The sequence below is a fragment of the Trichoderma breve genome, assembly GCF_028502605.1.
Source record: "Trichoderma breve strain T069 chromosome 7 map unlocalized scaffold00008, whole genome shotgun sequence".
NCBI classification, from domain to species: Eukaryota; Fungi; Ascomycota; class Sordariomycetes; order Hypocreales; family Hypocreaceae; genus Trichoderma; species Trichoderma breve.
Window position 1 is genome coordinate 704741 of NW_026611594.1, and position 17034 is coordinate 721774.

General features: G+C 47.5%; 7 protein-coding genes across 7 annotated transcripts; 3 read left to right on the forward strand and 4 right to left on the reverse strand.

The window, feature by feature from the left end:
• Positions 1-750: 750 nt before the first annotated feature.
• Positions 751-1653, reverse strand: T069G_11324 (uncharacterized protein; the record flags this gene model as incomplete). The annotated part of the gene is made up of 1 exon (XM_056178529.1): positions 751-1653. The coding sequence occupies one exon, from the start codon at positions 1651-1653 to the stop codon at positions 751-753; it is 903 nt and encodes a 300-aa protein (XP_056023403.1).
• Positions 1654-2838: 1185 nt separating this feature from the next.
• On the reverse strand, positions 2839-3391 carry T069G_11325 (putative oxalocrotonate tautomerase enzyme domain-containing protein; the record flags this gene model as incomplete). Its single annotated transcript, XM_056178530.1, has 2 exons — positions 2839-2964; positions 3014-3391. 2 exons carry the CDS (start codon positions 3389-3391, stop codon positions 2839-2841), a joined length of 504 nt encoding a protein of 167 aa, XP_056023404.1.
• Positions 3392-4820: 1429 nt separating this feature from the next.
• T069G_11326 (isochorismatase family domain-containing protein) lies at positions 4821-5624 on the forward strand (the record flags this gene model as incomplete). Its single annotated transcript, XM_056178531.1, has 4 exons — positions 4821-5170; positions 5237-5356; positions 5414-5434; positions 5498-5624. 4 exons carry the CDS (start codon positions 4821-4823, stop codon positions 5622-5624), a joined length of 618 nt encoding a protein of 205 aa, XP_056023405.1.
• Positions 5625-5721: 97 nt separating this feature from the next.
• On the reverse strand, positions 5722-7198 carry T069G_11327 (aminotransferase class-V domain-containing protein; the record flags this gene model as incomplete). Its single annotated transcript, XM_056178532.1, has 3 exons — positions 5722-6373; positions 6435-7023; positions 7099-7198. 3 exons carry the CDS (start codon positions 7196-7198, stop codon positions 5722-5724), a joined length of 1341 nt encoding a protein of 446 aa, XP_056023406.1.
• Positions 7199-7832: 634 nt separating this feature from the next.
• Positions 7833-8335, forward strand: T069G_11328 (endoribonuclease l-PSP domain-containing protein; the record flags this gene model as incomplete). The annotated part of the gene is made up of 3 exons (XM_056178533.1): positions 7833-7991; positions 8053-8202; positions 8255-8335. The coding sequence occupies 3 exons, from the start codon at positions 7833-7835 to the stop codon at positions 8333-8335; spliced, it is 390 nt and encodes a 129-aa protein (XP_056023407.1).
• A 1610-nt stretch (positions 8336-9945) lies between these two features.
• Positions 9946-11826, forward strand: T069G_11329 (FAD binding domain-containing protein; the record flags this gene model as incomplete). Its single annotated transcript, XM_056178534.1, has 1 exon — positions 9946-11826. The coding sequence occupies one exon, from the start codon at positions 9946-9948 to the stop codon at positions 11824-11826; it is 1881 nt and encodes a 626-aa protein (XP_056023408.1).
• A 519-nt stretch (positions 11827-12345) lies between these two features.
• T069G_11330 (glycosyl hydrolase family 30 TIM-barrel domain-containing protein) lies at positions 12346-13880 on the reverse strand (the record flags this gene model as incomplete). The annotated part of the gene is made up of 2 exons (XM_056178535.1): positions 12346-12950; positions 13013-13880. The coding sequence occupies 2 exons, from the start codon at positions 13878-13880 to the stop codon at positions 12346-12348; spliced, it is 1473 nt and encodes a 490-aa protein (XP_056023409.1).
• Positions 13881-17034: the final 3154 nt, after the last annotated feature.

Genomic DNA, 17034 nt, shown 5'->3' on the forward strand with positions numbered 1-17034 from the left:
TTACATCTTCCCAATACTGAATGGTGGAGACATGTAATATAAGCATAAGTACGGCGTCCTCGTAAGCAACATGCCTGGGCTAGATTTCCATGCGGTTCATATCTCCCCGACATTGCGGGGTAATATACAAATTAAAATCTCCTCACACAAAGAGATGAGAAATCCCATGGCTGACCTTGCTTGAACAGACAGAGTTAGGCGTGTGCTAGTGCATGTAGTCGGTGACAGTTGAGTCTGTTTCTGTGAACGGTGTTTGTCTTATTTGTCTGCATAGCGCCGTTCCTGGTCCGAATGTAGACATTGAACTCGCTTAGACACGCCAATTGAGATGACATCCGATTCTTTTGTTGGTCTCGGCCCGCAAGCTTCCGCCAAGTATTGGGGGCTAGAGGCATTCGTGTTGTTTGTCATTTCATTCGTAAGACTCTAAATTTGGCAACTGACAAACCGTTGGCTTCATTTGATCGGATATCGCTTGCGAACTCCGTCGTCCACGGTCAATCGCGCTAGTCAGGGTTTGCATATTACTTCTAGATACGGCGAGTAGAGAGAGATTCATGCAATTGATATATATCGATGGATGTTCTGTTCGTCTTGTCCCGCTATGGCTTGACTGGTGTAAAGCTTCAAGGGTTCAACCAGCAATGTTCTAGATGGATTATATATAAAGTAAGGAACGCACACAAGTTCGTCTATAAAAAGCAACGCAAAATTCATCTTGGCCTCTTTCGGCCTTTAGCAAAAACCCCATTACGCCTCATCAGAAGGCTCGCTCGTCGCTCTGTTCCACGACGTTCCGATAGCTCCCCAGTACTCTTCATTAAACATTTGCATGTGGCGCACATGGCCACTTCCCTTGAACATGTGATTATCAGACTTGTATCCCCTTTTCCGTGCCTGTGCAATGTGTTCTTCAATGTCCTGATACGGGATGATATCATCATCTTCGCTGTAAATATACAAATGTCGCGTATCCTTGGTCTCGTAGTATGGGTTAATCACCGCCTTGACACTGAATGCTGGCGCGGGCTCCTTGCCAATGACCCATTCGATGAAGCGGTTTCCGCAGAGGAATCCAGCCCAAAGCGTTTGTGTGACGGCAAATGGCCAGGGGAACCAGTTTGCAGTGCCCAGGGCCATGGCGCGCGACCAGCGGCCCAAGTTCTCGCGAGTCATGATGACGCTTCCGGGCGTAGAATCGAGAACCAGCAAGTGATGCGGCATCGGCTTGTCGTGGACAAGACGGTAGGCATTCAACGTCGCCGCGTAGTTGATACCTCCAGTGTTGGACATGATATGAGCCAGCACACGGTCCTCGACTTTTTGAGAGTCTTTATCATCTTCCGATTCCTTCGGGAAGATGGCGTCGATGACGGGTCTCATGGATAGCGTGCGCTGGTCGAGGTTTGACCACATGGCCTTTGAGATGGGGGCCAGCACGACGATCTGCGTTGAGCAGGGGAAGAGATTCCGGTATCCGTCTGCATACTTGACCAAGTTCTTTGGCTGTCCATCGCCCCATGAGTAGATGAGGACGGCCCGGGGATCGGTTGGGCGCTTCACAGCCTCATTTTGTTCGTCGGGGTGGCGGATGTAGACCTGCTCAGACAAGGCGCTGAAGCCCGGGAAAAAGTCTTTCTTTTCCTCAATCATTGTTGATGGGTACCGCTCTCGCGCGCAAATGACACTGTGTGACAATGACAGCAAGTACTGGTGGAAGAGGTTGAATCTTCTAGTCGCTGGCCTGCACCCGAACTGCGTATTCACCGGTCGTCTCGGCCTTGATAAAGATTGTCGAAAAAGATACAAGTCAGTGTTTATCTGGCTTTGTTGGGATGCAGGCCTTGTTGTTGGGCATAGTTTTGACCCGCCCCGTCGGCGAAATGAACATATTTGTTAATCCTTCTCCGTGCCTCGGTTCAGTGGCGATACAGTGAGAGTTGGGAAACTAGAGAGTATTTGCGACCAGTTGCTTGTCGATGAAGCAGAGACAGACACCAGAAGAAACGGACGAAGAAGATGAAAGCTACCCCTAAAAAATACACGCCAAACCAATGGCATTCACCTACTACCCTTCAATGCAACAGTTGGCGGTTAGACCTTGAACAAAAGACCCCAGATCGATCTGAATTGATCGCTTTCACATGCTTTGACAGCTGATGGATTGGCCCACTTGCAAAGGATCCACTAAGCGACAGGGCCTTAATTTAGTTCTACGAAGGGTCCGTCAATGATGAGAAATGGAGGTGCCAGTTGGGTATTAGTGCTGGGAATAATGAGAAAATGCAGTGACATATCATGAATTATATGCATTTCATGCCTTGATCTGGAAATTGGTGGATCCCTGTCTTGGCCTGAACTACCGAAATGTGAAGGCCCAACCGTTGTGAGGTTTCATTCAAGCTTACAGAGGATGAGGCCTGCTTACTCTGGATTTCATAGCCCATCCTTCGGGTTGAATTATCAGTAAGCAGGAAGCCTACAGATATATTAGTTCCAAGAGCCGTTATCTTCTCAACCTCCACTATAGTTTACCTCAATATCAACCCATAGAGCAAGCAATTGAAAAGTAATCATGCTTAGTCAGGCATCCTGTAAGACAATATTTGTCAGGATGAATTGCCTCATTGGTTAAGAGAATGGAGAGAATACGTCCTTTAAGACCTAAAATTAAACAAGAACTCTAGAGCCTAAAAAGTTTATTTCTCGTTTCAAGTCTCGTTATAGTGGAAGATGCTGTTATAGCCATAGTTTACTCTTTCATTACCATACAGGGCTAATGGTAGCCATCAAAAGCGGCATTCATTCCAGAATGTCTCTCATCTAGCAATCCCTCTTTTACTTCTGAAACTCAGGCCTGACCTTGATCTCTTCAACAACCTGTGCCGCATCAGGATCGCCCTGTGCCGCCAAACGCTGCAACTCCTCCGTGTTATCCTTCACCCACTGCTCAAAGCCACCAGGCTACACGATGTCAGTAATCATAGTCGCTATTTTCGCATTTCAAGCTTACCAGAGGGAGATGGAACCCCGATTCCTTTGCAACATCTAATTCTCTCTTGATGAAAATTCCTCTGAGTTGCGTCGCAATAGAGTCTTTGCCGACGGCCTCATTCCAGAAGCCCTCTAGCTTGTCGGCCATGCCTTCCAGCTGCTCTTGGGTACGGCCACCACCACTGCGGAGACTGACAAAGAGGCGGTTGATTTGTCTCTGTTCGCCGCCAACGTAGGTATCTGCCAAGAGGCCTTGGGTCACGTCCATAAAACGGACATTGACAATGAACCGCGGTGATCTAAACGTGGTTGCGTGCCAGTCTGTGATCTTTTTGACCAAAGCCAGCTTCTGGGTTTGGGTGAGCTTAATAGCAAGTTCAAAATGGTACATAGGCATGTTGAAGGTGTTGAAGATTTGTTGATAGTAAAAAGGATGCAATTCTTGAGAAGATGGCGGGGTTGATGTTCAGTAATGGCTAATTGCGTATGCTTGTGGTGACTGTATGTACAATACATAGTTCCGCTCTTACTACTCATATACCTCTCAAGTCCATCGATGATACCGACATCGGCTTTCCTACTTGCATTCCTCCGTTCATCCATTTGGAATCAGCTTCGCGATAGTTATTGAGCCCCCACCTAAGGGATTGGTCATCATCCCGAAGGAGAATAGATCAATGCAGATGCAGACAGGATCAATAATTCTTTGCGGATATTGTCGGGTTAGAGAGAAACAGGGGCTAGTTGGTAGTAACATTGGAGACTAGAATAGTTGAAGGGCGTGATGATTTGGAATTGATGACTCATTGACTTTACCTAACCATTCTAACCTACCCGGGAAGTTGGAGGAGAATCAAGAAGGCAGCCTTCAAAAGCCACAATCATGCACTACAATAGTGTCGGCGTTCCTCCTTGTTTCTTTTGAAAGGAAACGGTAGTTTCGATCTTCTTATTTCTCTTTTCTTACTCTCATACTCCCAGACTTTACAATTCGTAGCAGCCGAATTGTCTTGTAAACAGCCATATCTACTAGCATGATTTGGACAGCAATTGCAGCTGGACAATAGTGTTCGCAACATAGTCGCGAGGATCACTCTTAAATATGGAAACATTCCTCCCCCAGCAATAGCATTATTCATCACGCTATATCAATTTATGGCTATTCACTCCGTCCCAATGCTTTATAATTGATATCAGTTAAGGGGTGGAGAACACATCAGGCATCGCTGCTTCGGCATTTACTCCATACACGCGAGACATGTAGATGACATAATTTGAGTCTCTCAGCGTACCTATCTAGGTAGTTGTATGAGAAGCTGTCTAGTATCATTCGTACGCCCGGCTGGCATTCGTGGCGCCCGGTTGCGCAGTAATGCGGAATCTCCATGGAGGGAATCGGACTTGATAACGTTATAGCGGGCGGATCGGAGGCTTTCTACAACACCGCAAAACACCGTAACACCGTAACACCGTAATGGCACTAACACCGCAACACCGCAACACCGACAAATTTGGTCGTCATAGTGGCGCCTACTCTGCAGCATCTGACATATTACGATGACAAAGCCTTGAGTCAGGAGTAGAATACCACCCTCGGTTACCCAGTTGCAAAGCTCATAGTTGGATTATCCAAACTATCAGTTTCAGGAAAAAGATTCCGTCCAACTATACTGCAGTTCTATTAAGAAAGGTTAATTTTAGCCTCGAAGCTCATTTGTATATAACCTCAGCTAGAGTTCCGTCATGTTTTGCAATTCCATCTCATACAATTTTATCTCATCATCAATTCAATACAATCTTCAATCGCATCAATTACAATTGCCAAAATGCAGGAGAAAACAGCAGTTCTACTCATTGACCCTCTCAATGATTTTCTGCATCCTGAAGGAAAGCTCTTCCCTGCTCTCAAGGAGAGCATCGATGCCACCGGCACAGTAGACAACCTCCAGAAGTTCGTCAAAGTTGCCCGGAGCAAGGAAATTCCCATCTTGTACTGCCAGCACAAGCTATATGAAGAAGGCCAATTCGAACACTGGAATCACATGTCCAAGAGTCATTACTCTATCCAGCAATCGAAGGCTTTTGAAGCAGGAAGCTTCGGAGCAGAGATCCACAAGGGACTTGAGCCGGATCGAAGCAATGGTGATGCAATTGTGTCACGTCACTGGAACAGCAGGTAAGTTACCTCTTACGATCATATCTTTAACGGTGCTGATTCAGTATGACTAATAATGCGTTGTAGCTCTTTTGCTAATACCGATCTTGACTATCACCTTCGTCAGCGAGATATCACGCACGTTGTCTGCGCTGGAATGGTCGCCAACACCTGTCTGGAAGCCACGGCCCGTTGGGCTGTCGAAATGTAAGCATGAATAACTTTCTGTGTGCGTAAAATCTACTAACGAATGCGCCAATTCAGGGGATATCATGTCACAATTATGTACGTATACTCGTAGCTTCCGGGAACCCAAGGTATTATTGAGTACGCTAACTCTTTTAATAGAAGCGATGCAACTGCCGGGTTTTCCACCCAGTTGAAAGATGCCGCCGTAAACATCATCTGGCCTACTATTGTGGACGAGGTGCTGAGCTTGGATGCGTGGTCTGAGAAGCTGAACAAGACAGCCTAAAAGCAGATGCTAAACTGCCAAGCATGCTCAATGACTCAGTGAATGAGTAAAGATCAGATTTCAGATTTCAATAAGAAGTTAGATACAATGAAATTCTCTATACTTTTACATACTCTCTCTTAAGAACCCTCTCGCACAATTCCTTTAGCGCTTTAGCGCCATACTCAAAGTCCTTGAGCTCAAGATACACTTGAGCTGAGAACCTCGCCCACAAAGACCCGGAAATAAATCCAAGATTAATAAACGTATTGTAATCTTGAGCAAGATGCTGCAGAATGAAGTTTATGACATTTGAAACGTCTTCCAAAGGAATCGAATCCACATTCTCTCCCGTGCTAGATGAAGAAATATTAAGAGGAAGCTGGACGTTAGCAAAGGCAACCCTTTTCGTTTCCGGCATGGGCAATGTTCGAGTCTGCAGTATCTCCACCGCCAATTTCTCACCATCTCGGGCCAAGTCTCGGCAATACGCTTGAATGGCTTCTTCACCCCCACATATGTCCCTTCTAAAATCCATAGCTGCAGGAATGCATAAAGGAGGCCCATTATCAATTGTTCCAGTGTAACTGAATTGAAACACGAATGGGTTTTTAGAGGCTGGAAGTTCGTATGGACTCGTGTATTGTTTCTTTTGCAGAATCTCAGGCAGCGGCTGAAAGCCGTGAGATGTTGGAAGAGAGGACCGCATAAGCCCCTGGTTCTTTGATGCGACGTATAAAATCGCGCATGTATGCGGTACAAAGAGCCACCTAAACACAAGTTCAGAATATGAGACGTTCCCAAATAAGGTACTATTATAAAAAGACTTACTTGTGGCAGTTGGATGTGAGAAAGTCGGCACCTAACTTCTCTAGATCAAGATCGATCATGCCGATACCATGAGCCCCATCAATTGCACTTAGCACACCAAATTCCCGACAAATTTCTGTCAGGCGCTCAAACGGTATCCTGAGTCCTGGCATGCTCAGGACGGTATCGAAAATGGCCACTCGAATGCGGCCTTGGTGTTCTTGCAACACCAACCGAAACGCTCCAACAAGGGTATCGTCATCATCCGTAGTAGGATCAAAGGGGACACGAACACTCTCTACAGGTGTGCTTTCAACAAGATAATCCACAGTCTTCTCGATTGCGCCGTAAGTCCCCTGTACGTAGGCAATCAAGTCTCCCGGTTCATACCTCAAGTTGCGAAGCACGGTATTCAGCGCCAGTGTTGCGTTTGGGACGAGCACAATCTCATCCGTGCTCGCAGCTTGAACAAGATTTGCAACACGTTCACGAATTTCATCAAGCTTTTTCGGATATGTGTATCGAACAAAGCTATCCGGCTCGGCCTGCACTGCGTCCTGGACAGAGCGCAGAGCATCTCGCACAGGGCGAGGATATCCGCCGTATGAGCCTGAATATGCCATTAATTAGATACCTTATAAGATTCATCTCACTCTCTTCTCATCGACCCCAATGTGTAACTCACCTTGGTTCAAGTGGATGAAGCCCGGTTTGAACATGAAGTATTTCTCCCGAAATGCTCGCCCAAATGGGGGCGAGTTGGTAGCATCCATTGACTCAACCATGATTGTTGTGAAATATCCTATATGGCCTACCGGAACAAAAGAGTTTGTATGCGGCTATTGATTCGCCAAGTATAGACAGTGAAATAAGTATGTGCAGAGGTTGAGAGCTCTGTATCCGAGACTGTCCTAATTCGATCATCTTAGCTAATATATCTGACTGTACATCTGCCCCCACTGTCACACCGATCGCCGTATCGCAAGTTCAGCTCTTCGCCGTGATCGGCTTCCTATCAATGAGTGTCCTCACACCGTCAAAAAGGTCAGCGCCACCGGGGGAAAGGATCGAAGGATATTCGCGGCATTGCTGATTCAGCGGTATGACAAAGCCTCTTAGGTCCTTATCACCGGCGCCAATAACGCCTCCAATATTCCATCCAATGACGAATTCGTAAGCCGATCCTACTAAGGGCTTGTATGGAATCAATGGCGCTACCACGCCCTCCGAGGAGGGGTTGACATTGAGATCGGAGCTCGAGGGCCATGGATCAAAGCAACACAATAATTCTCTTGCAAGTTCTTGAAGATAAAAGTACCAAGCGCTCATAAACTGAAAGCGATAGGCAAACTCGTCTTCTTCAACTCTCTCCAGATACTGTAACAAGACAGAACCACCAGACTCTTCACAACAGCCAAGATGCCTTCCCCGCAACCAGTTTCGACAGACGCCGCTCCTGCGCCCATTTCTCTCTTCTCTCAGGCTCAAGTCTACAACGGTCTCGTATATTGTTCTGGAAACATTGGCATCGACCCAAAGACAGGCAAACAAGTTGAGGGAACAGTAAAAGATCGCACTGTAAGAGACCATTTGCAATTATAACAGCAAAAGAATCCATTAACCACTAACTAATCTATAGGAACAAACTATTCGCAATATCTCCGCCACCTTGGAGGCCGCCAATTCGTCTCTCAAGCGAATCATTAAAGTCAACGTTTACTTGACCACAATGGATAACTTTGGCCCGATGAATGAAGGCTACGCAAAGTTCTTTTCTGCTCCTTTCCCTGTAAGCTCATCAACTTCGTCATGATAAGCGAGAAAGTTTTAACACAGTGTAGGCCAGGACTTGTGTCAGCGTCGCAGGCCTGCCCATGGGCTCTGATGTCGAGATCGAGTGCGTCGCGGCATTGAACGAATAGATCTGCTGAGAAATATGCTTCACATTTGTACCTTCAACTGAGCACATTCTATGGCAGCGTTCAGAGGCTTTCGGTAAAGGGGCTTTGGATTGACATGGACCACAAGGGTTATTTTCGACTGTAAGCGGTCACATTTGTATACTGCATATGCGCAAAGACAAAAATCCGCCAATCCTGTTGGTAGAAATTGTCAGATAGTCGTAAAAATTGAGAGAAGCTCCATGGTAATCAGCAGCAGCTCGTGTAAGACTTAAGTGAATAGGATGAAATGCCGGTGGAACTGCCGGAAAATTGTAAGATGAAAGTGGGAATGCTGTCGGCAAATACTTGATTCTCTCGGCGGTTTAGACATTGTCCGCGCAATAAAGGCGGCATAATTTCCGACTGCCATACGAAGAATAGATCATCCACCCCATTCCGCCTAAGTTCCGCTACAAATCCCGCTCTTATGCCGCTTCCATAAAGGCGACTCGAAGTTTGCGTGCTCGCCCAGTGTTGCTCAGAAAGTACCTTGGCAGAGACGTATTAGCCACTCGAAATTAGAATCAGAGCGGTGTTTGACAACCTGTCCTATCCTCTGTGTTGGTATTTTAATGTTTCGACTCTAAAGAGATACATGTCTTATCAAATCGTAGATTATCGTTCCGTTTCAGCAGCTCAAGAAGCGCGAAATAGGACTGGTTGCTCGTTTAATTCGCCTATTGAGTTGACGGAACTCCGCTCGGCATTTGAAGAGGCGGTAAGCCGCATGCATTACTGTATACAGTATGTACATGCGGTATCACGACAGCCACCAAGAATTTAAAGGAAAGGAAGAATCTTGATCCTAGTGAATCAAACGGAAGAAGTTGGTCAAATAAATGGATAGTTTTCCTATACATGTTTACCAATAGTGGGTGGTTGCTTATAGCTGTGCGCTCACTTAATTCTAGTGGTTATATCGATAAACTCTCTACATCCTCGGCCCCTCACAGCCTTCGCGGACACTCTAATAGTGGACTACAACTGGCTATTCAAACCCTTTAATATAAATGGTAACCCATCATTGGTTGGAGGATATTTGTTCATATGTATGATTACTCTGCATGCTCCGTGAGCTACTCTGCATTAGTAAACATATAATAAACAAGACCATCAGATTTCCCAAGTAGGAAATTGTACAGGGCCCGATAGAATGGGCCCGCCAACAACCCCCTACGATAAGATAACCTTAATACAGGGTTGGCTTTACATCTATTTCGCCTTCTTCTGTACACAAATTCCCCAGACCCTTTAGCAAGATAGAATACAGTTGTCGGATATACAATGGGTGATGCGATTGATTGCCCGACTAGTGGACCTGCTTACTTGTTAACCCACCGAGTGATTACATCTTATGCATAACCTCGAACAATCAACCGCTTCATATCAAGTGCTATATAGTAGAATAAGCACCGAAGGTGTGGAATCATATTTGCTGGAAAGTCAGTGTACTCCCCGCCACACTATACGTTATACTGGATAGAGGCGGCGTGAATATATAGGAAGGTCAGCGTTTGCGGGCTTGTGGCATCTCAGACTATATTTTCTTCCTCGCTCTCCTCTCTCACTCTTCCCTCCAAGAACTCACAATGTCTCTTATGGGAACTGTTCTCGGCGTACTGGCGAACCTAACTGCCCCAACCTCTGGTGTTGGTTCATTTACTTGCCAGCCAGGCCACTCCTGTTGGCCCAGCCTTCAGGAATGGGATGCATTCAATCAGACAGTGTCAGGACGCCTAAAGGTTCCAGTTATCCTATCCAGTCCTTGTTTCCCCAATTCACCAAACTTTAATGAAGAAGAATGTGCCAGTGTATTGGGCAGCTACGGAGACGGCTTCTTTCGACAGTCAATACATGGGGCATTGCAGAACACTGCTTGGGAAGGCTGTGGTAACGAAAACTGCTTTCCGGGCATTGTGCCACCTCAGGGGCCTACATGCTCTCTTGGAAGACTATCTCCTGTCTATGTTGACGTCGAGACGCCCGATGACATTGCCGCCACCTTTGCTTTTTCCAAAAAGCATGATATTCGCATTGTAATCAAGAACACTGGACATGACTATTTTGGACGCAGCGCTTCTGCGAACTCTTTGGCCATGCGAACCAACAACTTGAAAAACATGGCCTTCGAACCGGAGTTTACGGCCCACAACTGCCCTGCCGCTAATAAAAAGAACATTGGCATCATTGGCGCTGGCGTTAACGCAGCGCAGGCAATTGGCTTCTTCAGCAAACATGGCATGTCGGTTACAACTGGAGCCTGCCCTACTGTTGGCATTGCCGGTGGATTTGGTTTGGGTGGCGGTCATGGCCCACTTACACCAACTCACGGTTTGATGGTGGACCAGGCTGTCGAGTTTGACGTTGTTACAACTGACGGCGTCTTCCGAACCATCAACGAGTGCAACGAGCCTGATCTCTTCTGGGCAATGCGTGGTGGCGGTGGTTCCTCGTTCGCTGTTCTTGTTAATTACAAGTTCCAGCTTCATCCAGAAGTAAGATGGGCTACGTGGCGAATCGAAGCAACGCTGAGCCCAGACAGCCCTGATATCACAGAGAATACTGTTCTAAGAGAAATTCTTGCTTCCGTATCGAACGAGCAATATGAGTGGTCCAAGAACCGTGTTACAGGTTATGATACGGTGTCACATACCTTTGTCAGCTTCTTTCAGATTCTGCCCGACTCAGGAGATGCATTGGCAAAACTTAAGAAAGCTACAGCCAACTTCCACTCATTCATGACAACCCATCCGGGAATCAAAGTCACGACAGACCTTTACCAAGTCTTTGACAACCAACCAGAATTTTATGCCGGTGAAGCAGAAGGTATCGCCGCCGGTTCCATAGTTGGCGCTTCAATCTTAACTCCCAGTCGGCTTATCACTACTGACGACATCGAAACTCCTGAAAAGATTGACGCTCTTGTTTCTGCTTTCCTACAGGGCATGGAAACCGCTCGGAAACAGCTTGGAGAACTGGCAGCCGGAGTGGCATTCTTCCTTCTCAAAACAGGAGCAATCAACACTCCCGACACAGAGCAGGCCACTAGCGTCAATCCCGCCTGGAGAAAAACATTATGGCATGTAATCGTCATTGCGGCTTGGCCTCCGGGTGCTCCAAAGGAAGTCAGCGACAAAATTGCTGCCACCGCGCGAAATGCTCTGGATGTGCTCAAAGCACCCCTGAGCGTGCAGGCTGCCTATTTCAATGAAGCCGATCCAGCTGAACCTAATTGGGAGAACGTCTTCTTTGGCGAGCCTTACGAGAAGCTACTTGCTATTAAGAAGAAGTGGGATCCTGATACCGTACTCAACTGTGCGAAGTGTGTTGGGTATCTAGGGGAACAAGATCCGATGTACTCTTGCGATAGCAAGAATCCCATTCCCTCGGTCCCGTACCCATTCGGTCTAGCTGAATCTGCTATCATCGATGATGGCAACCTTATAATTGATATACAAAAAGAACTGTAGCACAACAGGAGGGCCTAATTCTGGCGGAATGGTTTACCAGAGTTATGTCTGTTAGCTCTAGGGTACAGGGATCTGGTAGATCAATTGAAGGACTGGCAAAGCAGCATAATCTTAAATTTATTATTTGATGAAACCGAAGTTCTAAGCAAGTAATTCTTAAGTGCACAGATATGCATACACCTACCAACTTAAGTCACCCATAAATAAATAATACAAGTCATCCTTACATACCCAGTCGCTATGTAAGACGGTACATGTATTCATGCACCATTAGCATCAACTTATCTCAAAATCATGGCAATTCTTGCTTTCTACTTTCACATCCTTTACAAGAGAGACGCACGATTCGGATTTACACACATCATGTAGTTCACATCCGTAACCAAATTTGGCTAACCGTATTCATTCATTCTACAGCATGGGTTGATAATCCCCAGATACGTATGTGCAGTGGCAAATCCACTATGTAGACAAATATTTACATCAAAGTTCCCTCATCTCCAACAATCCGTAATCTGCTTAAACAGCGGGGAGGACCCAGGTGGTGACAGAGTTGGTAGGGACGTTGCCGCTCCACTCCTGGCCACTGGAGGTGCTCAGGTGGATGTAAATGTCGTTGCCGAAGGTGTTCTCGATGACGACCGTGCGGGTACCATCGGGGTTGAGAGAAGCAACAGACTGAACACCGCCGCTGCCGGAGTAAGTGTAGCTGCCGGTGCCGCTCAGGACGGTAGCTCCAACGGGCATGAACTTGGAGAACTGGGCCATCATGTAGTAAGCAGTCTGGAAGGTGTACTGGCCGTTGTTGATGGTGACGAGACCAGTGCAAGTGCCGCAGCCACCGCTGGACAGGTGAGGGCCGTCCTGGGCAGTGGTGCCGAGGGTCCATGCAGCAACACCACGGGCCCAGTTCTGGAGAGGTCCCATGGTGAAGGAGGCGGCCTGGTTCCAAGCACCAGTGGAGGGGGTCCAGCACTCAGTCATGTACTGGTCAGTGTTGGGGTAGGAGTTGTGGAAGTTGGTCAGGACAGTCCAGTCCAGGTTAGTGGCGTAGCAGTGCCATGCAACGGCAGAGACATCGTCTGCGGCGATGCCCATGACCTGCTCGGGGAAATCAGGTTGGTCTGCGAACAGTTATGTCAGCTACATGAATCACGGTCTGTAAGTAATGAGGATCGAAACATACCAGTGTTGTGGTCGTAAGCCCAGATCTTGGTGCTCAGACCGGCCGCCTTCAAGGCAGGGGCGACGTAGTTCTGGATCAGGTCTCCCTGCTCGTACGAGAACATGTACATGGTGGGATAGCCAGCCTGGCTGTTCAGGGGCTCGTTCTGGAGGGTAATGGCATTGATGGTGGCGCCGTGCGACTCGAATGCCTGGATGTACTTGACAAAGTACTGGGCAAAAGCAGCCGAGTACTGAGCACCGTTGTTGGTGAGGTAACCATCGTTCAGGTTGTTGTTGTTGGTGTTGCCGTCAATGGCGTTGTTCAGCTTCATCCATCCAGGAGCACTCCAGGGAGATCCAAAGATCTGGAGGTTGGAGTTGAGGCCCTTCATCTGAGCCAGCATGGTGGCCATGGCAGTACCACGGTCTCCGAGGTTGAAGCCAGTCATGCCAGGGTCAGCGTTGCCGCCGTTGTCGTCATAAGTGTAGGCTGGGTCGCCAGACAAGTCAGAGGCACCGATGGTATGGCGCATGAGAGAGAAGCTAGCACCAGCACCAGTCATGAGCTCGTTGAGCAGCTGGCTGAGGGTGCTGGCAGACAGCTCGTTGAAGGCAGTGACGGTGGCATCAGTCACGGCAGCACCGAAACCGACGATCTTCTGCTTGTAGCCACTGCTGGTGTCGTCGATGGACAGGTTCCAAGTAGATGGGCCAGGGCTTCCATTGCCTTGAACGGGAGCAGCAATGGAGGTGAGCTTGTAGTTACCAGCCTGGTTGGATGCGTAGGCCTGGGCACCGGCAGCACGAGGGCTGTGAGCGGGCTCCGAAGGCATAGCAACGCTGATGGCGGCTTGGCCAAGCATGGAGGCGATGAGAGCGTAACGCATTTTGGCGGTTTGGGAACTTGAAACTTTGACTTGTAGCTTACAACCTTTGAAGAGCTTGAGCTGTCGATCTTCAAGAGTTCTAAACTCAACTCAACAACGTCTTCTTATAGGAATCTCTCAACTCCCTTAAACACCCCAAGCACCCCCTCATCCCCTTACAACGCATGTCAATCACGACCCAGAAAGATATAATCACCATCCTTCTTTGTCCTAGTAGAATCGACAAGGAAGACTAGAAGCCACCCGCGAACAAGGAACATCATCAGAGGCGGAGGAGCGGGCTGAAGAGCGGCACCTCGCTGTCATTCCAATGAACAGGGAAGTTTCCAAGAAAACGGTCCCATCGAACATTTCTCCAACCAGTGTTGCTCTTTAAAAAGTCAACAAAGACCTGCCGTTTAGATCTTCGAATCTAGGGGCATCATTAATGCTGTTTTGAGCATCCACGTAATCTAAGTGCCGAAATACCCGTCCACACGGGTGCCGAACTTCCGCAGTAGACCGTTTTACACTGGCAGCACCACAACCCCATTCATAAAAGGCCCGAAGTGTTGTAAAAGTAAAAAATTAAGATGCATTGAATCATTGAGTAAAAGCTACGTTGTATCGCCGGAATTGCGAGAATGTGCGCTTTCTGCGGACATATCTGGCGGTAATTGAGTCTGGAGAGATAATCGGAATGGAACAAGACCACGATCAAGTTCGGATCCGAAGCAGGGATTGATGAACAGCGCATCATCGCCGTTGCGGGGTCAGATTTCAGCAACACGAATGATGGGACTGCTTGTTTCAGAAACAAACAAAGTCCTTGATGAGAAGTTGCAGCGGAGATTTGATGAGAAAATAGCTTCACTGGTCGAAAGACCGTAATCCGTCATAGCCGTGTCCCCTTTACAATGCCCTTACTTCCCAAGAGATTTAGGAAGCTGGATATAATGCATGACGTGCACAAGGGCGTAGTTATCAAAGTTGTGATACTGTTTCCTACATATTCATGAACTGATTCAATAACGTCATGTTTGGTAAACAATGAGCCATCCTTTGCAAATCTGGGGGCGGCAACCAGGCGTGGCCCAGACGAAATAGGCTCAGCGGATTTAAGGTTATCCAAAGAGCCTAAGCAACGTTATACCATAGGCAAATATCCCAAAGGATGCAACTCCTACGAGTTGGGTGGATAAAAGACAAATCTTATCTTCAAGCACGTGTCTTGCCGGCTGTGATCTTACGCGCCCGTATCTTATATGCCGTGTATAGTCTCACCCCAGATCTAGCGTTGCAATCAGTTGGCGATCAGTTAAGCGCTGTGTCTGCTACGATAAAGAAACAGATTGCTCCGCTTTCGAAATCTGTCTATATCGTCTAGTTGCCGTTGATGGCATGTGTACTCCATAGTAAGCTCTATTCATGCGCCGATGGGAAGGCAGTAATTGTTCACATCCCAAGTAGGTAGCTCGTGGAGTCTTTGCAATAGCATGAAACCCTACTATGTCGAATACTATCTTCCAATGCCCTACTAGTGCGAACTTTGAAATCGAGCAGTCCAGGGTAAATCCTGGCAACCTGGATATTTTTCAACCATAGTTTATCATCGCAAATGAGCGACCAGCAATATCTCCTTCCATATTAGCATTATCCTTGAAGAAAGTCAGATTATTCTTCCGAAAGCCATTAGGCTCTTTGTTTTCGTACGAGAGGACGGGTTGACGGAAGACGGCACACTGAGGATTCTCCCCTGCCCCTGGCCCTGTTCTAGACCACCAATCGAAAGAGGTCTTGACTCAGGAAGAAGCACACATCATATGATCGTGTCAATATGACGCCCGAGTTTCTTTACCCTACAGATAATGAAATCCATTTTGTCACTTTGTTACTTCTGCCTCAAATAATGTAAATTGATGCGATGCGAGGTTGTTCCTTGCAAGAGACTTAGTCTTTGCCACAAAGATACCATATACAAATACAAAGTGAGCTACTGCATTGAGAATAACAGATAAAACTGCGCTTTGAGTTATTCAAGAACTATTACTGAAACAATCCCCAACACAAATTGCTTATTCAGGCTCCTTTCTTCAAAGAGGTTTTCCGTCTTGTTTCCGTCCCGCTTCATGACCAGATCTATAAAAAGCGGCCCATGCTGAAGCGCACAGACCGCAAGAGATGCCGTTTTGAACACACAATTATACCCACGTTTTCGTCATCTCTATAACCAGTTTCCTATTTCGCAAAACTAATCGATTAACCATCTTACATGGAGACTTTATCAATGTCCAAAAGAGTTTCTGGTAGCGAAGCACAACAGCTCGTTGCCTGCCGTAGACAGGGTAGGCTAGTCAGTCGGACGATTCAGTCTTGGAGATAGATAGTATTCCTAGCTTGAGATGTCTGCCCTGCCGTTCCATTAGCCGCTCGCTTACTTGTACATCTCAGCATTTTGACGCAGTCCAATCCGGGCAGGGCAGGTATATATCACTTCCAGCCAAATGGAAATACCTCAACTCGCCCGATCCAGTCAATTGCTCGTGCCTATTCAGGCCAAACTGTCCGAGGCTATCCAAAGCAGCAAGTCAAACAAAACGTACATGTAATCAACCAAACGACATCACCAGGCAGCAATGAAATCCTCCCCAGAGCAGAGCCCAACCAGCACGCGATACGATACGATTGGGGCCATTCGTTCTCCTGCTCGCTGCCCGTTGGTCCGCTTGCCCGCTCCAGCCGCGCGGACCACGATTGCGGTTTTGCTGTTAGGCCCGAAGTGCGAGTGGAACCAGCAATCACATTCACAGCACAATTGCACTGACCAGGGCCGTTCGTTCGCTTTGTCGTAGTAGCAGTAGTACTCATGCTACTTACCTCCCCTAGCTTCTGAGGCTACATGGACGATGCCATTCCCGGTTTTCTGCAATGACGCCGCCGCCGAGAAGCGCCCCGAGAAGCGGCAAGTAAGACCGCCGATCATTCACTGAAAACACGCAACCATTGGCAATAAAACCGACGAGAATCCACGAAATAGCAGAAGCAAAATTCCAACACAGTTGCGCAAGATTGGGGGACGGGAATGCCCCTGGACGCCACCATCGATAGCACCACAGGCCGTTGTGGGCCGGACTTCCTACGGGTCTCTCTCTTTTGGATTAATATCGCAGCGTTG